Source organism: Mesoplodon bidens (assembly GCF_964165515.1).
Source record: "Mesoplodon bidens genome assembly, chromosome: 8".
In the NCBI taxonomy this organism is placed as follows: Eukaryota; Metazoa; Chordata; class Mammalia; order Artiodactyla; family Ziphiidae; genus Mesoplodon; species Mesoplodon bidens.
Genome location: NC_138165.1, coordinates 36,511,979 through 36,533,294, shown reverse-complemented (window position 1 = coordinate 36,533,294; position 21,316 = coordinate 36,511,979). Strand labels below are relative to the sequence as shown.

General features: G+C 34.6%; 1 protein-coding gene across 8 annotated transcripts in view; it reads left to right on the top strand.

Moving 5' to 3' along the window:
* The window catches only part of SLC4A10 (solute carrier family 4 member 10), a gene marked incomplete at both ends in the record, with an annotated part of 311,945 nt that overhangs the window by 197,588 nt on the left and 93,041 nt on the right, over window positions 1-21,316 (top strand). For all 8 annotated transcript variants that reach the window (XM_081241990.1, XM_081241987.1, XM_081241989.1 and 5 more), the window contains 5 exons: window positions 2,350-2,507; window positions 5,547-5,634; window positions 9,800-9,946; window positions 18,067-18,167; window positions 21,123-21,297. In XM_081241990.1, coding sequence (XP_081098116.1) covers window positions 2,350-2,507; window positions 5,547-5,634; window positions 9,800-9,946; window positions 18,067-18,167; window positions 21,123-21,297 — 669 coding nt within the window. The remainder of the gene's footprint in view (window positions 1-2,349; window positions 2,508-5,546; window positions 5,635-9,799; window positions 9,947-18,066; window positions 18,168-21,122; window positions 21,298-21,316) is intronic.

Sequence of the window (21,316 nt, the reverse complement as noted above, 5' to 3'; positions counted from 1 at the left end):
TCTTTATGAATCGTATGTTAACACAAATACAAATATACAGGGCTATCCCAGGAATAATGTAACATATAATTGTATAATATAATAATATAATTAGATAATATGTTATATAATCTATTACCCCCAAATATATGACTACTCCAAGAATAATATAATGTAATGAGTACAATATAATGACTACTCTAGATATATATTATTTAACTATAATTTATTACATTTTAAATCAAGATAAATTTGCTAATCCTGAAATTAAATTCAGTATATTTAAAGCATTTTTTCAGTAACAGATATCAATCAATGATATATTAGGTATTGTATAATGCAAAAAATAATGTGTAAGGACCATGTATTTTCTTTTATAAAATTAAGCTATTTTAGCATACTGGTACTCCTTGATTTAATTAAATTGAATCTTAAAGCAGTCATGTGTATAATTGCCACCTGCCTGAGGTACAGACGCTAATAGTTAAGCATTTGTGGCATTTGTCAGAATATGGCATTTGTCAGAAATAAATGAATTCACAGAAAGTTTTCCAGGTTGAAGTTAAACTTCTCATTAGAGTTATGACAAGTGTTACCAATATGACTCACACTGATTATCAATTATAGGTTTTCTTAAAAAACTATTTTCTCATTTTAAATTTTGTTCCAGTGTATTAACATTGTATAATTGTTATTTCTATTGGGAGGAAAAAATAGTTTACTTTTTTAGACTCTGAGAGACTTATCTCCATAAGTCTTTATTATGTTTTTCTCACAGGGCTAATAGTGTATAGGTATTACGAGCTTACAAATTCGTATTTGGAAGCAAAGTTTTAGGTTAAAAACTTCGGAACTTATAATATTTTTCTTTTTCTTTAAATAGAACATTGCTTCTATTTGATATTTTTAGTGAAGTACTGTGGATTATTTTTATATTTAATCCTTGTGGTAAAATGTATACTTCATATAATGGGTTTCATGTTTTGTGGCTCCCTTATCTTACAGAAAATTAAGTAGTTATAAACCTTCTAAATATCTGTGCTGTGGTCTTGATTTCAGAAAACAATAAATTTAATGTAGTCTCTAAAGTCTGGCTATGGACATCCTAAGGTATTCCTCCTAAAAGTTTTAATTTTTCTGTCATTTTAAACTGCTTGGAAAAATATTCTCAAATCATTAAATTTGCAGAAGAAATATCTGACCGAAAAAAAAAGTCTTGTTGGCCTCATTGTATTTGCCAGAGCTCTTCTCTCTCTCCCTCTCTCCTCTTCTTCCTCCTGTTAATTTTCCTCTCCCTTCCCCTCCACTTCCTCCTCCTCCCCTCATCCCCCTCTCTCTCCCTCTTTCTCCTTCTCCTTCTTTTCCTTCTCTCTGTCTCTCTCTCCTCTTCCCACTTTGATCTTTGGTCCCCATTTCATTAACATGAGAGCATAAAAACAATTATTACAGCAGTTAAACTATTATTCTCCCTGCAAACAGGTTTCCATTAAAAGCAACTCAAATGAATTAGAAATAAGAAATAGCCCTTGTAAAATTGACTTTAAAATCACTGCTTGCTTTTCACTGAGGCTCTCTGTATGAAAATTGATATTTATGCTTAAGAATATTTTACATTCATTTTCAGACTTCACCCTTTACTCCAATCATTTCTTTTTGTTAATGATGCTTTTGTTTTGTGTGCATTCATTTCAGTCACAGACATTTCATATCAGAAATTCAACAATGGCTCTTCAGCAACTCCAAATGTTAATATTTTTATTCTTGTTTCCTTTGCTCTGCCATATCTAAATTCTCTGATGAGAAATTACAATTGAAGATTGATCAAGCCAAGTACAGAATGTGAAGGATATAGAACAATTAAAGTTGAAGACTAAAGTCATAATTTATACTATAAGGAGAATCATGATTATATTTCTTTTGAAATAGGCATATTTTGAATATCAATTAATTGAAATGTGCACAAAATTAAGATAATGTACTATGCAAATATTTAAATCTATTGACAAATGCTAGTTAAATTAAGATTAAAGTATATTCATTTAATTGAACATATACTCCTTTCTCCCTGAAAATTTCAAGATTACTGATGCTGAAAAAGAATCTTTTAAAAATATTGAATAGAGAAACTAGAGTATTCAACGTATTAATGACAAATTAGAAAAATACGAGGTAAAAGAAAAAAGTTTTTTTTTAAAGGGCAAGTAAGATGTTTAACTATTTTAAAATTTATTTAAACTATATTTGTATAAGCAATATTTATTTAAACTATATTTATTGATGGGTTACCATGTGTGAAATACTGTGCTAGGATATGATTTAACAAATTTTTCCAATTTTGATTTACCTTATTTTACTTTGTGGTGATCTCAGGTTGATCTGCATTTTATGAAGAAGATTCCTCCAGGTGCTGAAGCTTCAAACATCTTAGTTGGGGAATTGGAGTTTTTGGATCGAACTGTAGTTGCGTTTGTCAGGTTGTCTCCAGCTGTATTGCTTCAAGGACTGGCTGAAGTCCCAATCCCAACCAGGTACAAAGTATAAGAGCATCTTTTGCACTTTTCTTAAGTCATTTATTTGTGGGTAAAAAAGGTGTAAATATAGTTTCCTCTGAGAGTTTTTTCTAGAAACTAAAGTGTAATCGACAAAACTATTGTTTCTTCTTGTTTGTGGAGGAGGGCAAAAAGTTTTTAAAAAATTATTCAGTCCTTTCCTCCTTCCTCTCAAATTTCTATGTTTTCTTTTAGGCATGCTCCTCATCTCTGACTACCCTGGTCTATATCACCATATAAATCCTTTCTTACAATTTTGGTGAAAAGTGATAAAGTATTAGGCTTTTCTCAAAGATTGCATTAGACTGTGGGATCCTGTATATGAGTGTGATCGTACTTAAAAAGATCAAAGTTTTCAAGGCCTGCCTTGTGCTTGACTGAGTAGGCCCTCAGAGTACATGTAAGTGCCATCATTAGGATACTACCTGCTGTATCTAATGTACTATAAGGTTCAATCTTAGGCATAGTATACTTCACATACATAGAGTCTTAAGAATCATTGGTAGTAGCGTCATGGTACTGTGGTTGAATCTGAATCAAAAGTACAAATTTAATTTGATTACCTGAACTTGTTTTTCATTCAGCTGTACATAAAAACTAACAACTTTACCACAATACAAACTGAATTTTGTTGTTTATTATTTATCTCTATGTTATAGAGATAAGACTGTCCATGGGCAAATTGAAAAAAGAATATTGTCTACAGAACATTAGGTTCCTAGCAATTCCTCCAGGGGACCTTGTTTTCTTTCCTTCTCCCTCCATCAAATGCGATTCCTGTATATAGACAGCCTTTCACTCTGATCCTGTTCCCATAGCAAAACATATCTATGTAGGGCCCCATTTCCTACGTGACTGCTGCCCTTTGTTTGATGCTATAATTATTTCAGATGCTGTTAATATGCCTCCTCGTCCAAACACTGAATGCCTTAGCCAAGTTAAATTGATGAAAAGTTGAGGTGCTGTGGAAACTGGGTTTTTAGAATGTTTCTTCTATGGACCTTTGGCCTTAAAACATAGCAGATTACATCACTCTGTGTTTTGATTGTGCTTAAGATATTCCAAAAATATGGAATAGTTTAGTCAGGAGAGGCCTCATTTTATTAGAGCTCAGCTGACTGGAAGGGGATTCAGTGTTTGAGTGCCTCTTCCTGAATCTGTGGAAGAACAGATTTGAGGCAGGTAGCTAGTTACCAGTTCAGGTTATAGAGAGAAGTGTCTGTTCATCCTGTTGGAGGGCTACTGAGACTTCTGATACATACCAACTTTTATTAAAAAAGGGGAAGGATGAACTGGGCACATTAAGGTGGCCTCTGACTGTATGATTAAGGCTGCATTTTTCTATTTACACCCTGTAATCTATTCAGAGTTTCTGGGTATTTGGGATTCAGATTTAAGATGTGAAACTTACTAACCATAGAGGTATTACTTTAGTAGATTAAAATTTTTTTGCATCTTCCAAGCAGTGCATTCTTGTTCTACTACTTAGGAAGGTATCCGATGAACTCTGAGTAAATGATGGATATTTATGACAATGATAGCTCTTGTGTTTCAAAGGAAAGAAAAGGAAAATTCCCAGGAGTAGAGAAAAGCCATAATGGGGTTATATACCCTCACTTTGAAAAGTGTAAAGGTTTAGGTGACCTCGTTTCATACTGACATAGCAAAATGTGTCTACAGAACAATGGAGGAAAAATTAGGGGCACAGTAGAGGCACTGTATGAGGAGAGATTTAAGACTAGACTAGTTTGGAAAGGTGAAAAATAGAAGAAGATTAGTTAGACAAATAAAATAAAGAAAGCCATTCGAGGTTCCTAATTATCCTTTCTTAGGAAGTCAAAAGGGCACACCGTGTATATAACAGTAACACATAGTAAAAATGTCAGAAAATAGTTTTAGGACTTTATAAATAGCCCATGGAATAGAAACCTGAAAAGTAGCAGGATGTACATAGGTTAGGAAATTTCTTGAAAGTACTATACTTGATAAAGCATCTGCCACCACACTAAATTATTCCTGTTTTAAATGTATAGTAGACATTTCTGTATAGCAGAAGTTGACTTGGATTCAGTAACATCTGACACAAAAAATTAATGTCACATCCTCTAAGACTGTGTAATATATGCATCATGTAAAACATGTACAATCTCTAAAGTTTATAACTAAATGAAAGGTAGAATTGTAGTACTTATTTTAGCACACTTTAAAAAGCCATTAGTTTTCACACTTAAGAGCAAGAACCATTTAACAAATGAATACTGTAGAGTTATATTACAGAATATAGGTCATCTTAAAATTCTCACAATTTCCCTGTAGCATCGACCTTTTCAGAGATAAGACGATTACTGGTCCTCCAAAGTTAAAACACATGTTGATTTCTTCAAAAGTTCCAGTTATGATGATGTATTTGCTAGACTTTCAACCTAATTGAGATGGAATATCACAGTTCAGCTGCTACTTTTATTCCTGCAGCATTGGAATTAATAGTTTTTTTTTTTATCCTAACTGATCTTTGATCCCTAGCAATCATTTTTCCTATTTAATGTAAATTTACGTACACCTACTGTTTTTTTGACCCTATGTTCTTTCATTGTTTATACTACTGTATTACCTTTTTCCCCTTCTACCTAATTCTACAATTTACATATCAGTGAGTTCTCTTTCTTACAATTCAGAAAGGTTTAATCAGATTTTACTTTTCTCAACTTTCTCCTCTAAGGATTATAGAATCCTAAAAATTCACACTAACAACTGTGTGGGCACAATAGGTAACTAAATGAAGGAAACAGAGCAAAATAACCACGATTCCAATTGTACAAGGATCTCAAGCATGAGTCATTTTGAAACATCATAAAAAAATTTCAATACCTGTAATAATAACCTGTGGAAAAATATGGAACTATTTTACATCAAAATCCCTATCTTCAGTAATTCCTTTGAGATGAGTGATTCTGTACTACTAAAATTATTTTTTATTTCTACCTTGAAACATTTGTGTTTTTTTCTTCTTAATTACAGATTTTTGTTCATTCTTCTGGGACCCCTGGGAAAGGGGCAACAGTACCATGAGATTGGCAGATCCATTGCAACCCTAATGACAGATGAGGTATTTATTCAAGTTCATTGGGAACATTTCCCTTTACTAGGTACACCTAACTTTTGGAGTTCTGTATTCATGACAGTTTGCTGTGAATCAGATTTCTCTGTATTGAATTCCCCTTCTTCTAAATGCTTGTACTATAAAATTTCCTTTGGAAAAATTTGTTCAAAAGGGATAATAAATTCACACACATGAACATTTTAAAACCTCATACTCTAAAGAAAATTTGTTATTTAGTGACATTTAGAATGTATTTATTAATATTCCCCTTGTAGCATATGTGTTGCCAAAGTGATCACCATTGTAAATATCACTGCAGGTCTTGTTTGGGGCAAAATAATTTTAAGGTCTCAAAAAAAAACAAACACAAAAACAATGTCAGTTTATCTGAATAGTATACATGACACCAAAAGCCATGCAACGTCTATCAACTCTCTTTATAATTGCCTAAATGTAGATGTTTTTAACCTGGGAGTCTTTTAACCATTAGAGGAACTGAAGATTTCAAGAGGCCTGTGATCTCTGATACAGCCCACAAATTTTTCTATGTACAAAAATTTGTGTGTAGTTTTCTTGGACTGGAAAAAGCTTTCATCAGCTTCTCAAATAGATATGTCTCAAAAATGTAAGATCATAAAAATAAACATAAAAAGTAGTATATAACTGGTTTCTTGGATTCTACAGCACGTTATGAAAATCTGTTTTTATTATTTTATTGTTTTTATTGTAAAAGAAGAGCATATGCAAAAATCACAGACGGGACATAAATTCAAAAGTCAGTAGTAAATAACAAAGAGATTATGCATTTCTAGAATATCATCCAAATAATTTAATAATTTATTTATTGAAATACATGGCTTCTGATACTTGAAATCTTTGAAAAGAGTTCATTAGTATTACATATAACTTTTCCTAGTTTTATGAAATCTGAAAATTTGAACTTGTGTTTGGGGTTCAATATAAATTCTTCTATTATATCTGTTCAAATTATGTTTATTGGTTTTATATGAATTAGTTATTGATATTTACACATAGGAAACCAAAAGCTAGAAGAAAAACATTTGTTTCATCTGTTTCAGAAAGAACCAACTTAATGAGTGTATTAGTTTCCTATGCATAAAAAATTACCACAAACTGGGTAATTAAAACAAAAGTAATTTATTTTTTCATATTTTGGGGGGCCAGAAGTCTGAAGTCAAAATGTCAGCAGGGCTACATTCTCTCTGGAGCCTCTAGGGGAAAGTCTTTCCCTGTCTCTCCAGCTTCTGGTGGCTCCTGTCATTCCATGGCTTGTGGCAGCAAAATTCCCATCTCTGCCTTTGTCTTCACATGGCCTTCTCCCCTGTGTTTCTGTATGTCTTCTCCTTTTCTGTCTCTTATGTCTCTTATAAGGACACATGTCATTAGATGTAGGGCCCACCCTAATCCAGGATGATCTCATCTTGAGATCCTTAATTACATCTGCGAAGACGCTTATTCCAAAGAAGATCACTTTCTGAAGTTCAGGTGGACATATATTTGAGAAGACACTACTTAGCCTACTATAAAGAGTAACATATTCTGTTGAGGAAATCTGGGAGAAGACAGGAGAGGGACAAAAGGGCTTCATGAGTTCCACAAACCTGTTCTAGTAGAACTCTCTATGAGAAGGCACTGACAGTATCTTTACTTTTAGTGTTTCCACGTTGATTCATATTTTGCAATTTTTACAGTATTGAAAAATAAATGACACTGTGTCATAATTTAACTACTGTCACTTTCATGCACATATGTTTCATGGTATATTATGTTTCCACATCTAAGACATTAAGATATTACATTGAGATATCTCTGGGGCATGGGACATCTTATGTGGTGAGAGGAGCATACTATGCATAAATACTCAAGTTATCTCTCTTCCTTATACTTCCTTTCCCCAGTTAGGAGTCAAGATTTTCTCTAAAGAAAAAAGTCAATTCCAAAGTTTTTGACTAATCAAGTAGACATAGAACAACAGAGAAACATGCATGGTTTTAAAATTTTAGATTTAGAATGAGAGCAGAGAAAGGACCTCCATCTATTTCCTTGGTAAATGAGAACTACCTAATTTGAGAACAAGCATCAGCTCTTGAATGAAGGCTCAAACATGAATCCTTTAGACTTGAAAGTTTAAAGCTTAGCTTTGGGGCAGTTTGTTTAACTCTCTGTGAGCAGTAGGATAGAGAAGCAGAAACTCAGCCAGAAAGTTACTCCAAAAATGAGAGCTGTTAATTATAATAGGATATTTAAATTATGATAGTACATTCATTGAATAGTTTTTAAAAATGTTTAAATACTTTTAAAAGAGAAAAAAGTTTTTATTGTTCAAAGCCCAGGTGGAGAAAATGTTCTGCTTATATAACTGCTTTGAAATACATTGAACAATTATACTCATTAAGAATAAAATTCAATATGTTGATTCTTACAGTTTACTTTAGTTAAGAAAATGGAATTGTATTGCCCTATTAAGCTGTAAATTCCATGAGAGCAGTTACCACTTAATATTCATTTTTGTTCCCTGATTTTGTCAGGTGCTCAAATAAATATTTGTTGACTAAGCTCTGTTTGTTCTTTTCTTCTCTGTACCAGGAACTTCTTGTAGGTAGACTGTCTTTTCCTTTTGTATCTTCAAACTTAACGTAGTGTCTGGCCCTCAGTCAGGGTTCAGTCATTTTTTTTTTAAATGAATTAATGACTGAATGTTCTAGTCATCCTAGCAACACCTTATCTTAGTCAGTGTAATCTATTTTCTTCCTTCCTGTTGAGCATTACTAGAAATAAATCATATGATTTTGTTTATTGGCGCTACTACCAATTTATTAATCCTTTTATAGTCTTAAAAATTATTAAGCATTCCAAAGAACTTTTGTTTTCATAGATAAGTATGCTGATATTTATCATAAGAGAACTGAAAACTGAGAATTTTAAAAAGTGTATTTGTGAATTTATTTTAAAATAACAATAGTAAAGTCATTGTATATTAACATAAATAACATAGTTTTATAAAAACAAAGGCGAAAGCAAAAACAAAAAAAAGGGATTATTTTTCTTTTTCTCGTTTTGGATTTTTGCACCAACGATTTCCTCTATCACCTAGCTGTTAAGTCAACACTGACTTGTTCTGTTCAATTAGCAAATATGCCCAACATATAGTAGCTACTTAAGAAATACATATGAAATAAAAGTCCAGGTTTTTCCCATCCTTAAAATTTCTTACTCCTTAACATAGCATGTACCACTGAAATGTTTGAATGAATCTGAATCTCAAGAGTTTTGAAAGACTGATCTCTACTTGGTTCTGAATATCATAACTTAATTTATCTCAGTGTGTTACGGTATGATTTTTGTCACTACCACTCTACTGAAACTGCTTTCTGTAAGGTCACCATTTACGCAATATACTATCCTGTGTTCAGTACTCATGTCACTTGATCTCTTACTGGCATTTGACATTATTGAACACCTCCTTTATTTTTTTCCCTTGAAGAACAGCAAAAATTATGTGCTTTGTTTTGACACTAAATCCTTGAGGTTTGTATTATTGCTTACCCTGAGGTAATAAATATAGCCTTCTATATTCTGTCCAGTGAGTTTAATACTTTAACTCTCATATTTAAGTTTTTAATACCTAGAATTGCTTTTTGTGTGGGATGTGGGTAAAGATCCAATTTCACTTTTATATAATTACTTGGCTTATTGTCATTTATTGATTAGTCCATCATTTATTCAATGGTTAGCGTTAGTTTATGCCACGGTATAAATATTGTTAAAATTTCTAATATATTCTATAAATGTTTATCTCTATTTTAAAGCAAAGGCTTCTTTCAGGAAGTTTGATTTACACATATTTAAACAGTGTTTGCCAAACTTGAATCATTAATTCTAGTTTAATGAGCTTCCTTCTATCCTCCTTTCCCTTCTCTTACTCTTGCCACCAGAAATTTCAACATTCACTTACATTCTAAGAAAAAATAAGTGTGTGCAATCATAGAATAAACTAAGCTATAATATTTTACACTAAAAACTTCTTTAGTTAGAACTTCTTATTCAAATTGTTATAATCACATGTGAGATAACTGGGAGATGAAAACAAAGAACACATTAAGATTTTATAATTGTTTTTTATCTATAAATGATTATTTTCCTTCTATAGGTATTTCATGATGTTGCTTACAAAGCTAAAGATCGTAACGACTTGGTATCAGGAATTGATGAATTTCTGGATCAGGTTACTGTTCTCCCTCCTGGAGAATGGGATCCAAGCATTCGAATAGAGCCTCCCAAAAATGTTCCTTCCCAGGTATGTATATATGAAAATACTCTTAAGACCACCATCATTTTGTTGTATATATGTACTAAAATAGTATAACCAATTCAAAGATTCAAATGACTTAAATTATAACTTCTGTGATACTGTGATTTATAATATGAAACATATATCTGGTCTTTGTCCCTATTTCTGACACAGAGCTCCTGAAATGCTTGGGATTTTCTAAGTGATGAAAGCAACAAAGATGTCTTTTGTTATGTTAAATGAGGTTACTCCCTGGAGGTTACCTCCAGGGAGGTGAGAGGGGCTAGAGTTTGAGTTCAGTCACAAATGGCCATTGGTTTAATCAATCATGCCTGTGTAATGAAGCCTCCACAAAACCCCAAAGGGACAGGGTTCAGAGAGCTTCTGGGTTGGTGAACACATGGAGATTGGGAAGATTGGTGTGCCTGGAGAGGGTATGGAAGTTCCTTGACCTTTCCCCATGCCTTGTCCTATGCATCTCTTCCATCTGGCTGTTCCTGAGTTATATCCTTTTATAATAAAACTGGTGATCAAGTAAATAAAATGTTTCTCTGACTTCTATGAGCCACTCTAGCAAATTAGTTGAACCTGAGAAGGGGTTCATGGGAACCCTCAGATTTATAGCCAGTTGATCGGAAGCACCATCAACAACCTGAAATGGGGTCTGATTGGTGGACAGTCTTGCAGGACTCGACCTGTGGAATCCGATGCTATCTCTGGGTAAATAGTGTCAGAAATGAGTTAAATTTCCCACCACATTTGAATTGGTACCAGAACCTAATAAATCTCTAAAAAGGCAGGGATATGAAGTTGTAAAATCTTCCTTCTTCCTATTCAATACAGATTTGGTGTATTGATGATATTCTACTAAATGACAGTCCCATATGCCTGGAAAGATTTTAGACCCACCTTAAAACATACTATACTGGAGGAAAATTGAAATTTTAATAAAAATAGAAAATATGCTTGAGAAAAAGCTCATTACTGTCTTTCCATATTCTGATACATTACTTTGAAATTGACAAGTGTTAGGAAAATTCGAAGGCATGGTTTAGTCATATTGCATGGAAAACTCCCTGTTTCTGCTAATCACATTTATGATTTGAAGAATTTTTTAAAATAATTCTTTTGTTTCTATTACTTTTGTGTGAGCATATGGTGTGAAAATTGTAAAAATTCTCCCTATAAAAATCTAATGTTCATTTTACTTGTTATACAATGCAGAAAGATAGAAATAAAGACCATTGCTGTTGTTTGGGGTGAGATTCTTATTGCAGGCATGTCTTTGTTGAGAGTGGTGGCCAAATGTCTTAAGCCCACTCATATTGCCACCTCTATTCCTATTGAATCTGCCTCCTCCAACTCTCTCTGCTGTCATCTACCCAAGCCTTGCCTTCGGCTCTTGTCCCTGTGGAGTCCAGCTGCCTTAGTAGGCAGTGCTGCCTTAGTTGAAGTAACAGATGGCCTAATTGACCCAGCTCTAGACATAGAAGCTTTTCTGGTTAGCCAGAGGTGGGTAAATGAGCAGGTGTACTACTTAACCATTTCAGCTGATCTACTACTAAAATAAAGTAAGTTGCTTAAAGAGTAATTTTAAGGGTTTAGATGGTCTTATTTTTGTACTTGCATACATCTTTGCACTTACAGTATTAGCAAAGGCAGTATAATTCTTCTTGAAGTAATAAGAAAGAATCTCTTTAATAGATGTTATTTGGAAAGATTTAGTGAAAATACTAATATGTTGAATATGAGGCCTTAAAAGTCACTTGTTAACACCAATTTGCTTTTCAAACATTAAAACTAAAGTCAAACATTTTTTTAAAAAATTATTTATTTTATTTTTGGCTGCGTTGGGTCTTCATTGTTGTGTGCGGGCTTTCTCTAGTTGTGGCGAGCAGGGGCTACTCTTCGTTGCGGTGCGCCAGCTTCTCATTGCAGTGGCTTCTCTTGTTGTGGAGCATGGGCTCTAGACACACGGACTTCAGTAGTTGTGGCACATGGGCTCAGTAGTTGTGGCTCGCAGGCTTAGGGGTTGTGGCACACGGGCTTAGTAGCTCTGCAGCATGTGGGATCTTCCCGGACCGGGACTTGAACCCCTGTCCCCTGCATTGGCAGGTGGATTCTTTACCACCGCACCACTAGGGAAGCCCTAAAGTCAAGCATTTTTGAAAGCACCTTCCCTTTGAGAAATGATGTTTCTGAGGCAAGTGGAGGCATGGGAGCTTTGTATTTTCAAAATTAATTTTATGAGACTTTAAAACCAGGATTAATTGTTGGATTCTGGGTATTGAGAGGCAGTAGTAGAAAGAACATTGAACTAAGAATCAAGGCACCTGGGTTCTGCTATTTTCTATTTGTATGATCTTAAACAGATGCCATAACCTTTCTGTACTGGTGTTCTATATCAGTGTGTCCAACAGAACTTTCTGAAATGATAGAAATGTTCTATATCTATGCTGTCTAATAAGCCAAGCCACTACTGAGCACTAGAAATTTGGCTACTGCAACTGAGGAACTGAATTTTTAATTTTAATTAACTTAAATTTAAATAGCCACATGTAGTTAGTTACTATAATGTTAGGCAACACAATTTTATATAATGAGTTTGAATTAGATACACTCTGTGTTTCTTTACATTAGTATTTTTTAAATGTATGTTGGAATTGAATAATAGATACTATGAAACTGTTTTCTTTGATGAAAATGAATTGAAATAAATTAAGCACTCTGACTTCCTATTCATTCAAATAATATTTTCCTCCATGGGATAATCTCCATGGTTTTTATTCTTCCAGAATGTGCAAATCACAGTATTTTTTAATACTTTTTACTTTCAGTTAAGAGAAGAATTAACAGTCACCTCAAGGGATACCCTTGAAAATACTGTTAGAACATTGTGTCAATCATTATAATCACTCCCCTGTGTATACCCTCAACTTCCTTGCTTTTCTCTCATGCCATTTACTTGCTTGTCAAAACCACAACACTGTGTGAATTCAGTTCTTTGGTCTATACCTCCATTGATGCAGCTGAGAGTGGCTGAAGGAAAATATACAACTACATTGACTAATCTCATATAATTCATGACCACATACCTCAGGTAGGCCCTTTATATTACAAGTTCATTATACTCTACTTCCCAAGTTCAATCCATTCTCTACATGACTATCTCACACCTGTTTTCTCTCCTCAAACTTTTAGCACATGCTTTCTGACTTTCAGATGTTGACTTGCTTCCTATTTCCCTAAGAAAATTAAAATAATCAAAAGAGAACTTCTGTAGATTCCCAAAACCATATTTATCTACTGCCAGCACCTACATTCTCTGCCTTCCCATATATTACTATTGATGAATTATCCAAAGTCAGCCTTCTATCTGTGCAGTAGATCCCATCTCTTCATACCTACTCAAAAACATTACTCCCCAAGCCTCCTCTTTCTCCCTTATATCATTAGGTCTTTTGTTCTGTATTATATCATTTTTATTAGCAAACAACATTGTTAATTTGTAAATCTTAAAAAAAGAATTCTCAATGCCACTATCACTGCCAGCTACTCATCCATTTCTTTGTTCCCTTCTATAACCCAATGCAACAGAAGAGTTCTCTGTACTATCTGCCTCCAATTCCTCTCCTCCAATTCTCTCATTTTTTAATTGAAATATAGTTGAAGTACAATATTATGTTAGTTTCAGGCATACAATGTCGTGATTCGATATTTAAATATGTTACGAAGTGATCACCACAGTAAGTCTAATAACTATCTGTCCCCATATAAAATTATTACAGTATTATTGACAACATTCTTATGCTGTGTAATACATCCCCATGACCTATTTACTTTCTAACTAGAAGTTTGTACCTCTTAATTCCCTTCACCTATTTCACCCATCCCCACACCTCCTCCCCTCTGGCAACCACCCACTTGTTCTCTGCATCTATGCCTGTTTTTGTTTTGTTTGTTTGTTTGCTTTGTTTTCTAGATTCCACATATCAATGAGATTGTATGAGTATTTGTCTTTGTGTGACTTATTTCACTTACCATAATATTCTCTAGGTCCATCCATGTTGTTGCAAATGGCAAGATTTCATTCTTTTTTATCCTTCAATTCTCTCTTAAACCTACCTCCATAAGGCATTTGCCCCCATCACTTTACTAAAATTTACTTACATGAAGGTCGCCAAAGACCTCCACAATGCTAAATTCCAAGGTCAATTTTTAGTCTATATTTTATTTAGCCTATCAATCAGCAGCCTTTGACAGAATTGATGACTCCCTTTTCCTTGATATATTTTCTTTTCTTTGGCTCCCGAAACCCCACACTCTTGGTTTTCTTTATACCTCACTGGTCACTCCTCAGTTTTATTTGCTGGTTCCCACTCTTCTCTCTGATTTCTTTATATTGAAGTGATGCCGGGCTCAGTCCTTAGTGGTCTTCTCTCCTCTACACTCATTCTCTTGGTAATATCATCCAATCTTATAGCTTTAAATCCTCTCCCAAATTTATTTTTCACCTTGCACTTGCAAGTTACTTATCCAAATGCCTATCTTGTGTCTCTACTTGAGTGTCTTTTAGATATCTAAAATTCAACATGCCAAAGTTGGAACTGAATTATAGATTGTATAATTTCTGTACCTATATACATCTTTGCATTTATATTATGAAAGACAATATCATGTTTCCTGAAGAATATAAGAGACTCTGATCTTTTCTCAAAATCTGTTCCATCTGTACCTTCCCATCTCAATAAGTGTTAACTCCATACTTACAATTGACCAAGCCAGAAACTTTTATTCTTCTTTCTTATACCTGACTTCAGTTCTGCCAGGAAATACTCTTGGCATTGCCTTCAATATTTATCCAGAATTATACGATTTCTCGCTGTTGCCACTGCCACCCCCCTAGTTCAAGCTACCATCATCTTTCTTCTGGATTACTGAAATAGCCTCCTAACCAGTCCCCTTGTTTCTACCCTTGGCCCCTAGAATCTGTTCTCAACACAGCAGCCAGAGTGTTTAGGTCATGCTACTCCTTTCCTTAAAATCCTGCAAAAGTGCCGCATTTCACTGAAAATAAAAGTCAAATACTTACCACATTCTACTAAACCTATAGAGTCTGGCTTCCCTTCACCTCTCAGCTGTCTCCTGTCTCTTGCTCACTCCTCTCCTTGGCCTCCCACCTCCTTGTTCTTCAAACCCTGCAGCCACACTCCTGCCTTAAGTCTATCCCACTGGCTGTTCTTTGCCTGGATATTCCCCAGTTATTCTATGGCTAATTCTCTTGACTCCCTCAAGTTTTTCTCAAATGACACTCCATTTGTAATTGCCAGTTCCTCCTCCCTATACCTCACCCCCCCTTAGTCTGCTCTTAAATTTTTACATTTCCATAGTTTTTATTTCTTTATTTTTTCTTTATTATATATTCTGCATGTGAAAAAAAACATTTGATATCATATTTCTCTCTAGAATCTGGCATGTACATAATGCTACATAAATATGGACATCTCACGGATCTTATTAAATCCACCAAACCTCTCTCAATCCCCAAAAGGAAGAAGCAGATCTGTTCAACGTTTCTTTCTAATAATTCAGGTTGGAGATATCAGAAGAAACTTGGAAACAAATTTTATTTCTTTATTTAAAAAATTTTTTAAAAGACATCTTTTTTAAAAATTTATTTATGTTTTATTTATTTTTGGCTGCGTTGGGTCTTTGTTGCTGCACTCAGGCTTTCTCTCGTTGCGGTGCGCAGGCTTCACATTGCGGTGGCTTCTCTTGTTGCAGAGCACGGGCTCTAGGCACGTGGGCTTCAGTAGTTGTGGCTCGAGGGCCCTAGAGCGCAGGCTCAGTAGTTGTGGTGCATGGGCTTAATTGCTCCGCGGCATATAGGATCTTCCAGGACCAGGGCTCGAAACTGTGTCCCCTGCATTGGCAGGCGGATTCTTAACCACTGCACCACCAGGGAAGCCCTATTTTAAATTTTTATTGAAATATAGTTGATTTCAAACTTGTGTTAGTTTCAGATGTATAACAAAGTGATTCAGTTATTTATATATATACACACACACATATATATATTCTTTTTTAGATTCTTTTCCATTATAGGTTATTACAAGATATTGAGTATAGTTCCCTGTGCTATACAGTGGGTCCTTGTTGGTTATCCATTTTATATATAGTAGTGTGTATATTCTAATCCCAAACTCTCCCTGGTTTTTAATCGTTTTAACACACTATAGAATTAATTTACTTACATGTTTATTTGTTTACTGTTTGCCTTCCCCATTAGAACATAAGCTGCATAGGCCTGCTTTGTCCCCAGGTGTACAGTGGTGCAGCCTAGAACCTGACACAAATTGGCTCCTAATAAGTGTTTGTTGACTGAATTAATAAATTGTTTAATTTGCCTTGTCACATATCTACTCACCTATTGATTTTACTTAAAATGTCTGGGGAATTCCCTGGCAGTCCAGTGGTTAGGACTCGGCGCATTCACTGCCATGGCCCTGGTTCGATCCCTGGTCAGTGAACTAAGATCCTTCAGGCTGAGCGTCTTGGCCAAAAAAAAAAAAAAAAGTCTGAAAAACAAACAAAAATTTCCTGTATTTTCCCCGGAATATTCATTGGTACTATACATACACAATTCTTTTTTCAAAAACCTTTTTGCCTTACTAGAAGATGACCACTCCTTGAGAAAATTGTTACTTTAGAATGACGAGTATCTTTCATGGCTTATGACTTGCCTTATCAGTGTATAGCTCTTCCGATTGTAAAACAATGAATTAATTTATGCAGTCAGGGATAATTCCCCAGAAGAACAAATATCACTTGCCTTCTGAGGCTTGCTAAGAAATCTTTCCCTAGGTGATTATTGGGTATTGAGGGTACTGAGGGCCACTATTACAGCCCTTTACTGATATATGATAGTTAATTTACCTGTAAAGGCAGTTCCTTTATCGGTTGACAGACATACTCTCTTTTATCTTTGAACTTCAGTTCATTGTATCTATTTATATACCCAGGAAATTGTAAAATATTAAGCAACGAACTTTCCTATATTTTGTGCATTTCAAAATGTATTTTTTGTCATGTTTTAAATCTGTACCATTTTATCTAAATGTCCCATTGTAATAAGATCATTTGATAATTCACACTTGTTCATGTTTACACTAAACACAAAGAACATGTTTACATGTTTACACTATTTTGGAATGGCAGTCAAGTAAAAAGTTTAATTTCACCATTAAAAATTTTTTTATTGTCCTTTTAAGCACTTTTGAACACATTGGTGTGCTCCAAGATCACCAGTAGGTAGGATTTTCTGATTTTTTAAACTCTCTGTCATTGACAAAAGTGGGTGGAATAGACCTATGGGGAAACAGCACTTACATAACCTCAGTTAATTTGTCATTGGCTCAATTAGAAGCTTCCTTTTGCAATAGTCTTTTGGATCGCTTTGTGTTGGAAAGAAGCTTGGGTAGGAAGATCAATTAGAAGCTTCCTTTTGCAATAGTCTTTTGGATCGCTTTGTGTTGGAAAGAAGCTTGGGTAGGAAGATCTGAGCCAGGATCAGAGAGGGAAATATATTTTAAAAATAGCTAATGATAACAGTTAATGCTTATTGAACAGTTGAACTAGGTCAGGGATATAACACCACTAACACCTCTTCACCTCGACCTACCTTAAACCTGGTCTCGCTCTGTCTCCTTCTCTTACTTTATTTTCTTGGTATGTCTATCTCTACCTGACACTGTAGGTTTATTGTTTGTCTCCACTAACAGAATGCTTTTTCTTGCTCACCTTTACATCTATAGCATCCTTTAAAAATGAATGGCACACACTAGGCACTCAATAAATATTAGTTGAAAGAATGAATTAATGTTCATCAGTTTATTTCATTCTCTCAACCACACTGATAGGTACTGTTATTATCACCAGTAAAATGAGGGAACTTAGGCTTTAGGTGGCTAGATAACTTTCTAGAGGTCATATAACAAACAAGAAACAGAGCCTGGTTTCTTAGCCACTCTGCATATTGCCTCAAGGGAAAAAAAATTGTTTTTGTTATTTACAACTAACACCTGAAATTCAAAAACAAAAACAAAACAAAAAAAAACTTCCCGCAGGAGAAGAGAAAGATTCCTGCTGTGCCAAATGGAACAGCAGCTCATGGGGAAGCCGAGCCCCACGGCGGACATAGTGGACCTGAACTCCAGCGAACTGGAAGGTTAGTGAAAAGCCCTTGTATGGGATTTCAAAGGCCAAATGATATATACCTTTTTTGTGTGTTGGGAATTGCTGTTTTGAGAACTAATTTGTTTTTATACTTTGGATACCTACTCTTTGGGGGATGAATATGCCAATTAATTTGATTTCTCTGTAGTTACTAATGATTGTCATTATTATTAAACCAGAACAGTGAATACACCATTCCATTTTAATATATACCTAGTCTTTCATATTGCTATGCATTAAAACACATTCACAGATTCTTAGAATGAATAAGAAAACTGTCAGTTGCCCTTTCCAAAAGAGCCTGTTGAAAACTTCAAGCTCAAGATGGAAATGAAAATAAATTCCAAGAACTCAGTCTTATAGACACTCTCTCATTACATGCAAGTAGGAGGTATATAATAGTATTTTTTATTTTTACGGTAGTAATTTGAAAGAGTTATTTATTTTTCTAATCACACATCTTTGAAGAGATGAAAGCTTCAATTTATTTCTTAAAATGATTCTTTGTGGTTTTTTGACAGCTTGTCTCTCTCCAAGAAATGTGTGAGCAGAAAATCAGAAACCTTTGGGTGGGTCTCTCTTCAGGGAATGTGTGCACACAGCCTCCATTATAATTGAAGGCAATTGCAAAGGCTTTGCAGGATTGTTGCTCCTCTCCCCTCAGGGCCATTTCCTGTACTGCTTTCACTGTGTCCTCTAAGATGACTTTCCAGTTCCTGACAATTCTGCATTTTAATTCTCCTGTGTTCTTTCCCTTTATCTATGTTTTGTCTCTGAGGAAATGTCTTCCTCAGGCTCCGTACCTAATTTGAGATGGTTCAAACAATTTTTTCCTTTTCCCTTTACTAGAAACATTGTTACTCCTTCTGTTTACTTTCATATTTTCAAATGCTATCCTTTTATTTTTTTTCTCTCTCTCTCTCAGGAGTAACATGCCACATAGTTTAGATTTTTTTCAAAGTTCACTTTTCCTTACTGCTTCCTAAATCCTCCCAGGTCACCAATATCCGGTATCTTTGCTCCTCCAGAGTTCTTCCACAGATTCTGTCGCTGACATGACTTGAAGTATCCATTACTCATCTGCCCTCCTGGAGTTGCCTTTGCACATCTGGGCTGCTCTTGCACTGTTCTCTGCAATGACCTCCCACTTCCGGATTTAGATTTATGCTGCTAAAAGCACGTTTATGACACAGTAATATAACAGCTATTTAGACTAATGCGTACCCTAATAAGTAATTAATTAGAAAAGAGTGGTCTAATAGAAAGTACTATCAAACCTATAAATATTAACTACTAAGTAATAGTTCATAACCACCTCAAATTCTTTTGGGGATTAGGTGGGGTATAAATCATAACTGAATGAATAAATAGACTCATAGATTAAATCTGTTCTGAATTGTGACTTTGGCAAGTTAACAAATCATTCAGAAATGATCCCCCAAATAAAAATCATGTATGTGTTTTACTAAACACAGGTAAGGGAACCTAACCTAAGATGATCTTTGTGTGTGTGAATTTCACAGGTTCTTTGCAAGCTTCTCTGAATTTTAAATGTCCTTTTTTTTCAATGGAAATTTCATTCTTCTCAACCTCTCCTACTCCACATCCCTCTGATGAAAACAATCACTAGAAAAACATAATGGTTCTATCACTCACATAACAGTAAGATAGTTACTAATATGTTACTATTGTGCCTATATTAGGGCAATTAAAAATAATAGAATTTATTCTGAAGAGGTACATTTTTCAAGGAAAATCAGAATTTATTTCTCAAGAGAACAGTCATTTTTGAGGTGATTCTTAGATTGCCAGATTATATTCCTATTTAGAAAATAAATAACAAAACTTTAATATTTTTCCATAAACCAAGTATATTTAGCATACTGGCAGTATGTTGAACATAATAGGTTTTTTTTAACCTCCATGTAGGAACTTAATCACAGCCTTATTCATTTTAATATGACATCTTTATCCCATAGAACACAATGAGCTTTTGGTAGTCAAATGTTAAATCTGCATATTGTTATTAAATGTTCAAAGAATGAGAATAGCTCTTTAATGCTCTCATTCCTAACAGATTAAAAGGTTCCAGCCCTCAGATTTTAGGCAATATTTCACAATTTAATGCTTCTCTCTTCCCCACCCCCCCCCCAACAAAAATCACCCTTCAAATGCTTTAATGTGGCTTTTGGATATATTTAGAATATATGCATTTATCCCAAATAAGGTCATTATTGTCTTGTGAATGATAGATGTTTGAATATGTTTAGACAATAGTGGATCAAAAGTACATTTATCTAGGTTGCTTATTGTAAGGTCCCTGTCTTAGTTTTCTAAAAATGAAAACAACTCTGGAACTTACCTCTCTCTACTAAGTATTATTGTCATCCATAAGGTCATTTAAGTGCCTGTCTGGAATATTATTTGGCAAGGGTTTTTTTTCACAAAGAGAGTGGGTAACTGGAGCCATGGTTACATGCCACTTTTTCTCTCTAAGTTGATGTATTGGACTGTACAAAAATCAGTTTACCTTCCCTCCTTCACTTTCTGCTACGCTAAATGGAATGTTAACAATTAGAAAATATTGCCAATGATTGAGGATGGTAGGCCTGATTTTAAGAATAGGTTGTTGTAAAATGACACAGAGATTAGAGTAATCCTTAACTCTCATTATTTGAATTTTGATTGACGAACAGCTGTGAACCTTGTTTGAGAGAACCTAGGATTTTTTTGGCTGTTGACACAATATTTGGTTAGGGATTGAAGTGACATAGTGGTACAAAGCCATTCCTGTAGATCATCGTAGTAAAACCTAGCATGTTAATATGGGCCTCATCTCTGCTGATGGAAAACCTGTACTGTGACCTGGCCACAAAGCAAATGAGCATTTTGATTTATGTGATTTTTATATTTGTATGTCACTATTGTGTTTTCCCCCCTGTCTTAGGATTTTTGGGGGACTTATTTTAGATATCAAAAGAAAAGCTCCATACTTCTGGAGTGACTTCAGAGATGCTTTCAGCTTGCAGTGCTTAGCATCTTTTCTGTTTCTCTACTGCGCCTGTATGTCTCCTGTCATCACATTTGGAGGACTGCTAGGAGAAGCAACTGAAGGGCGAATAGTATGTATTATGCTTTTCT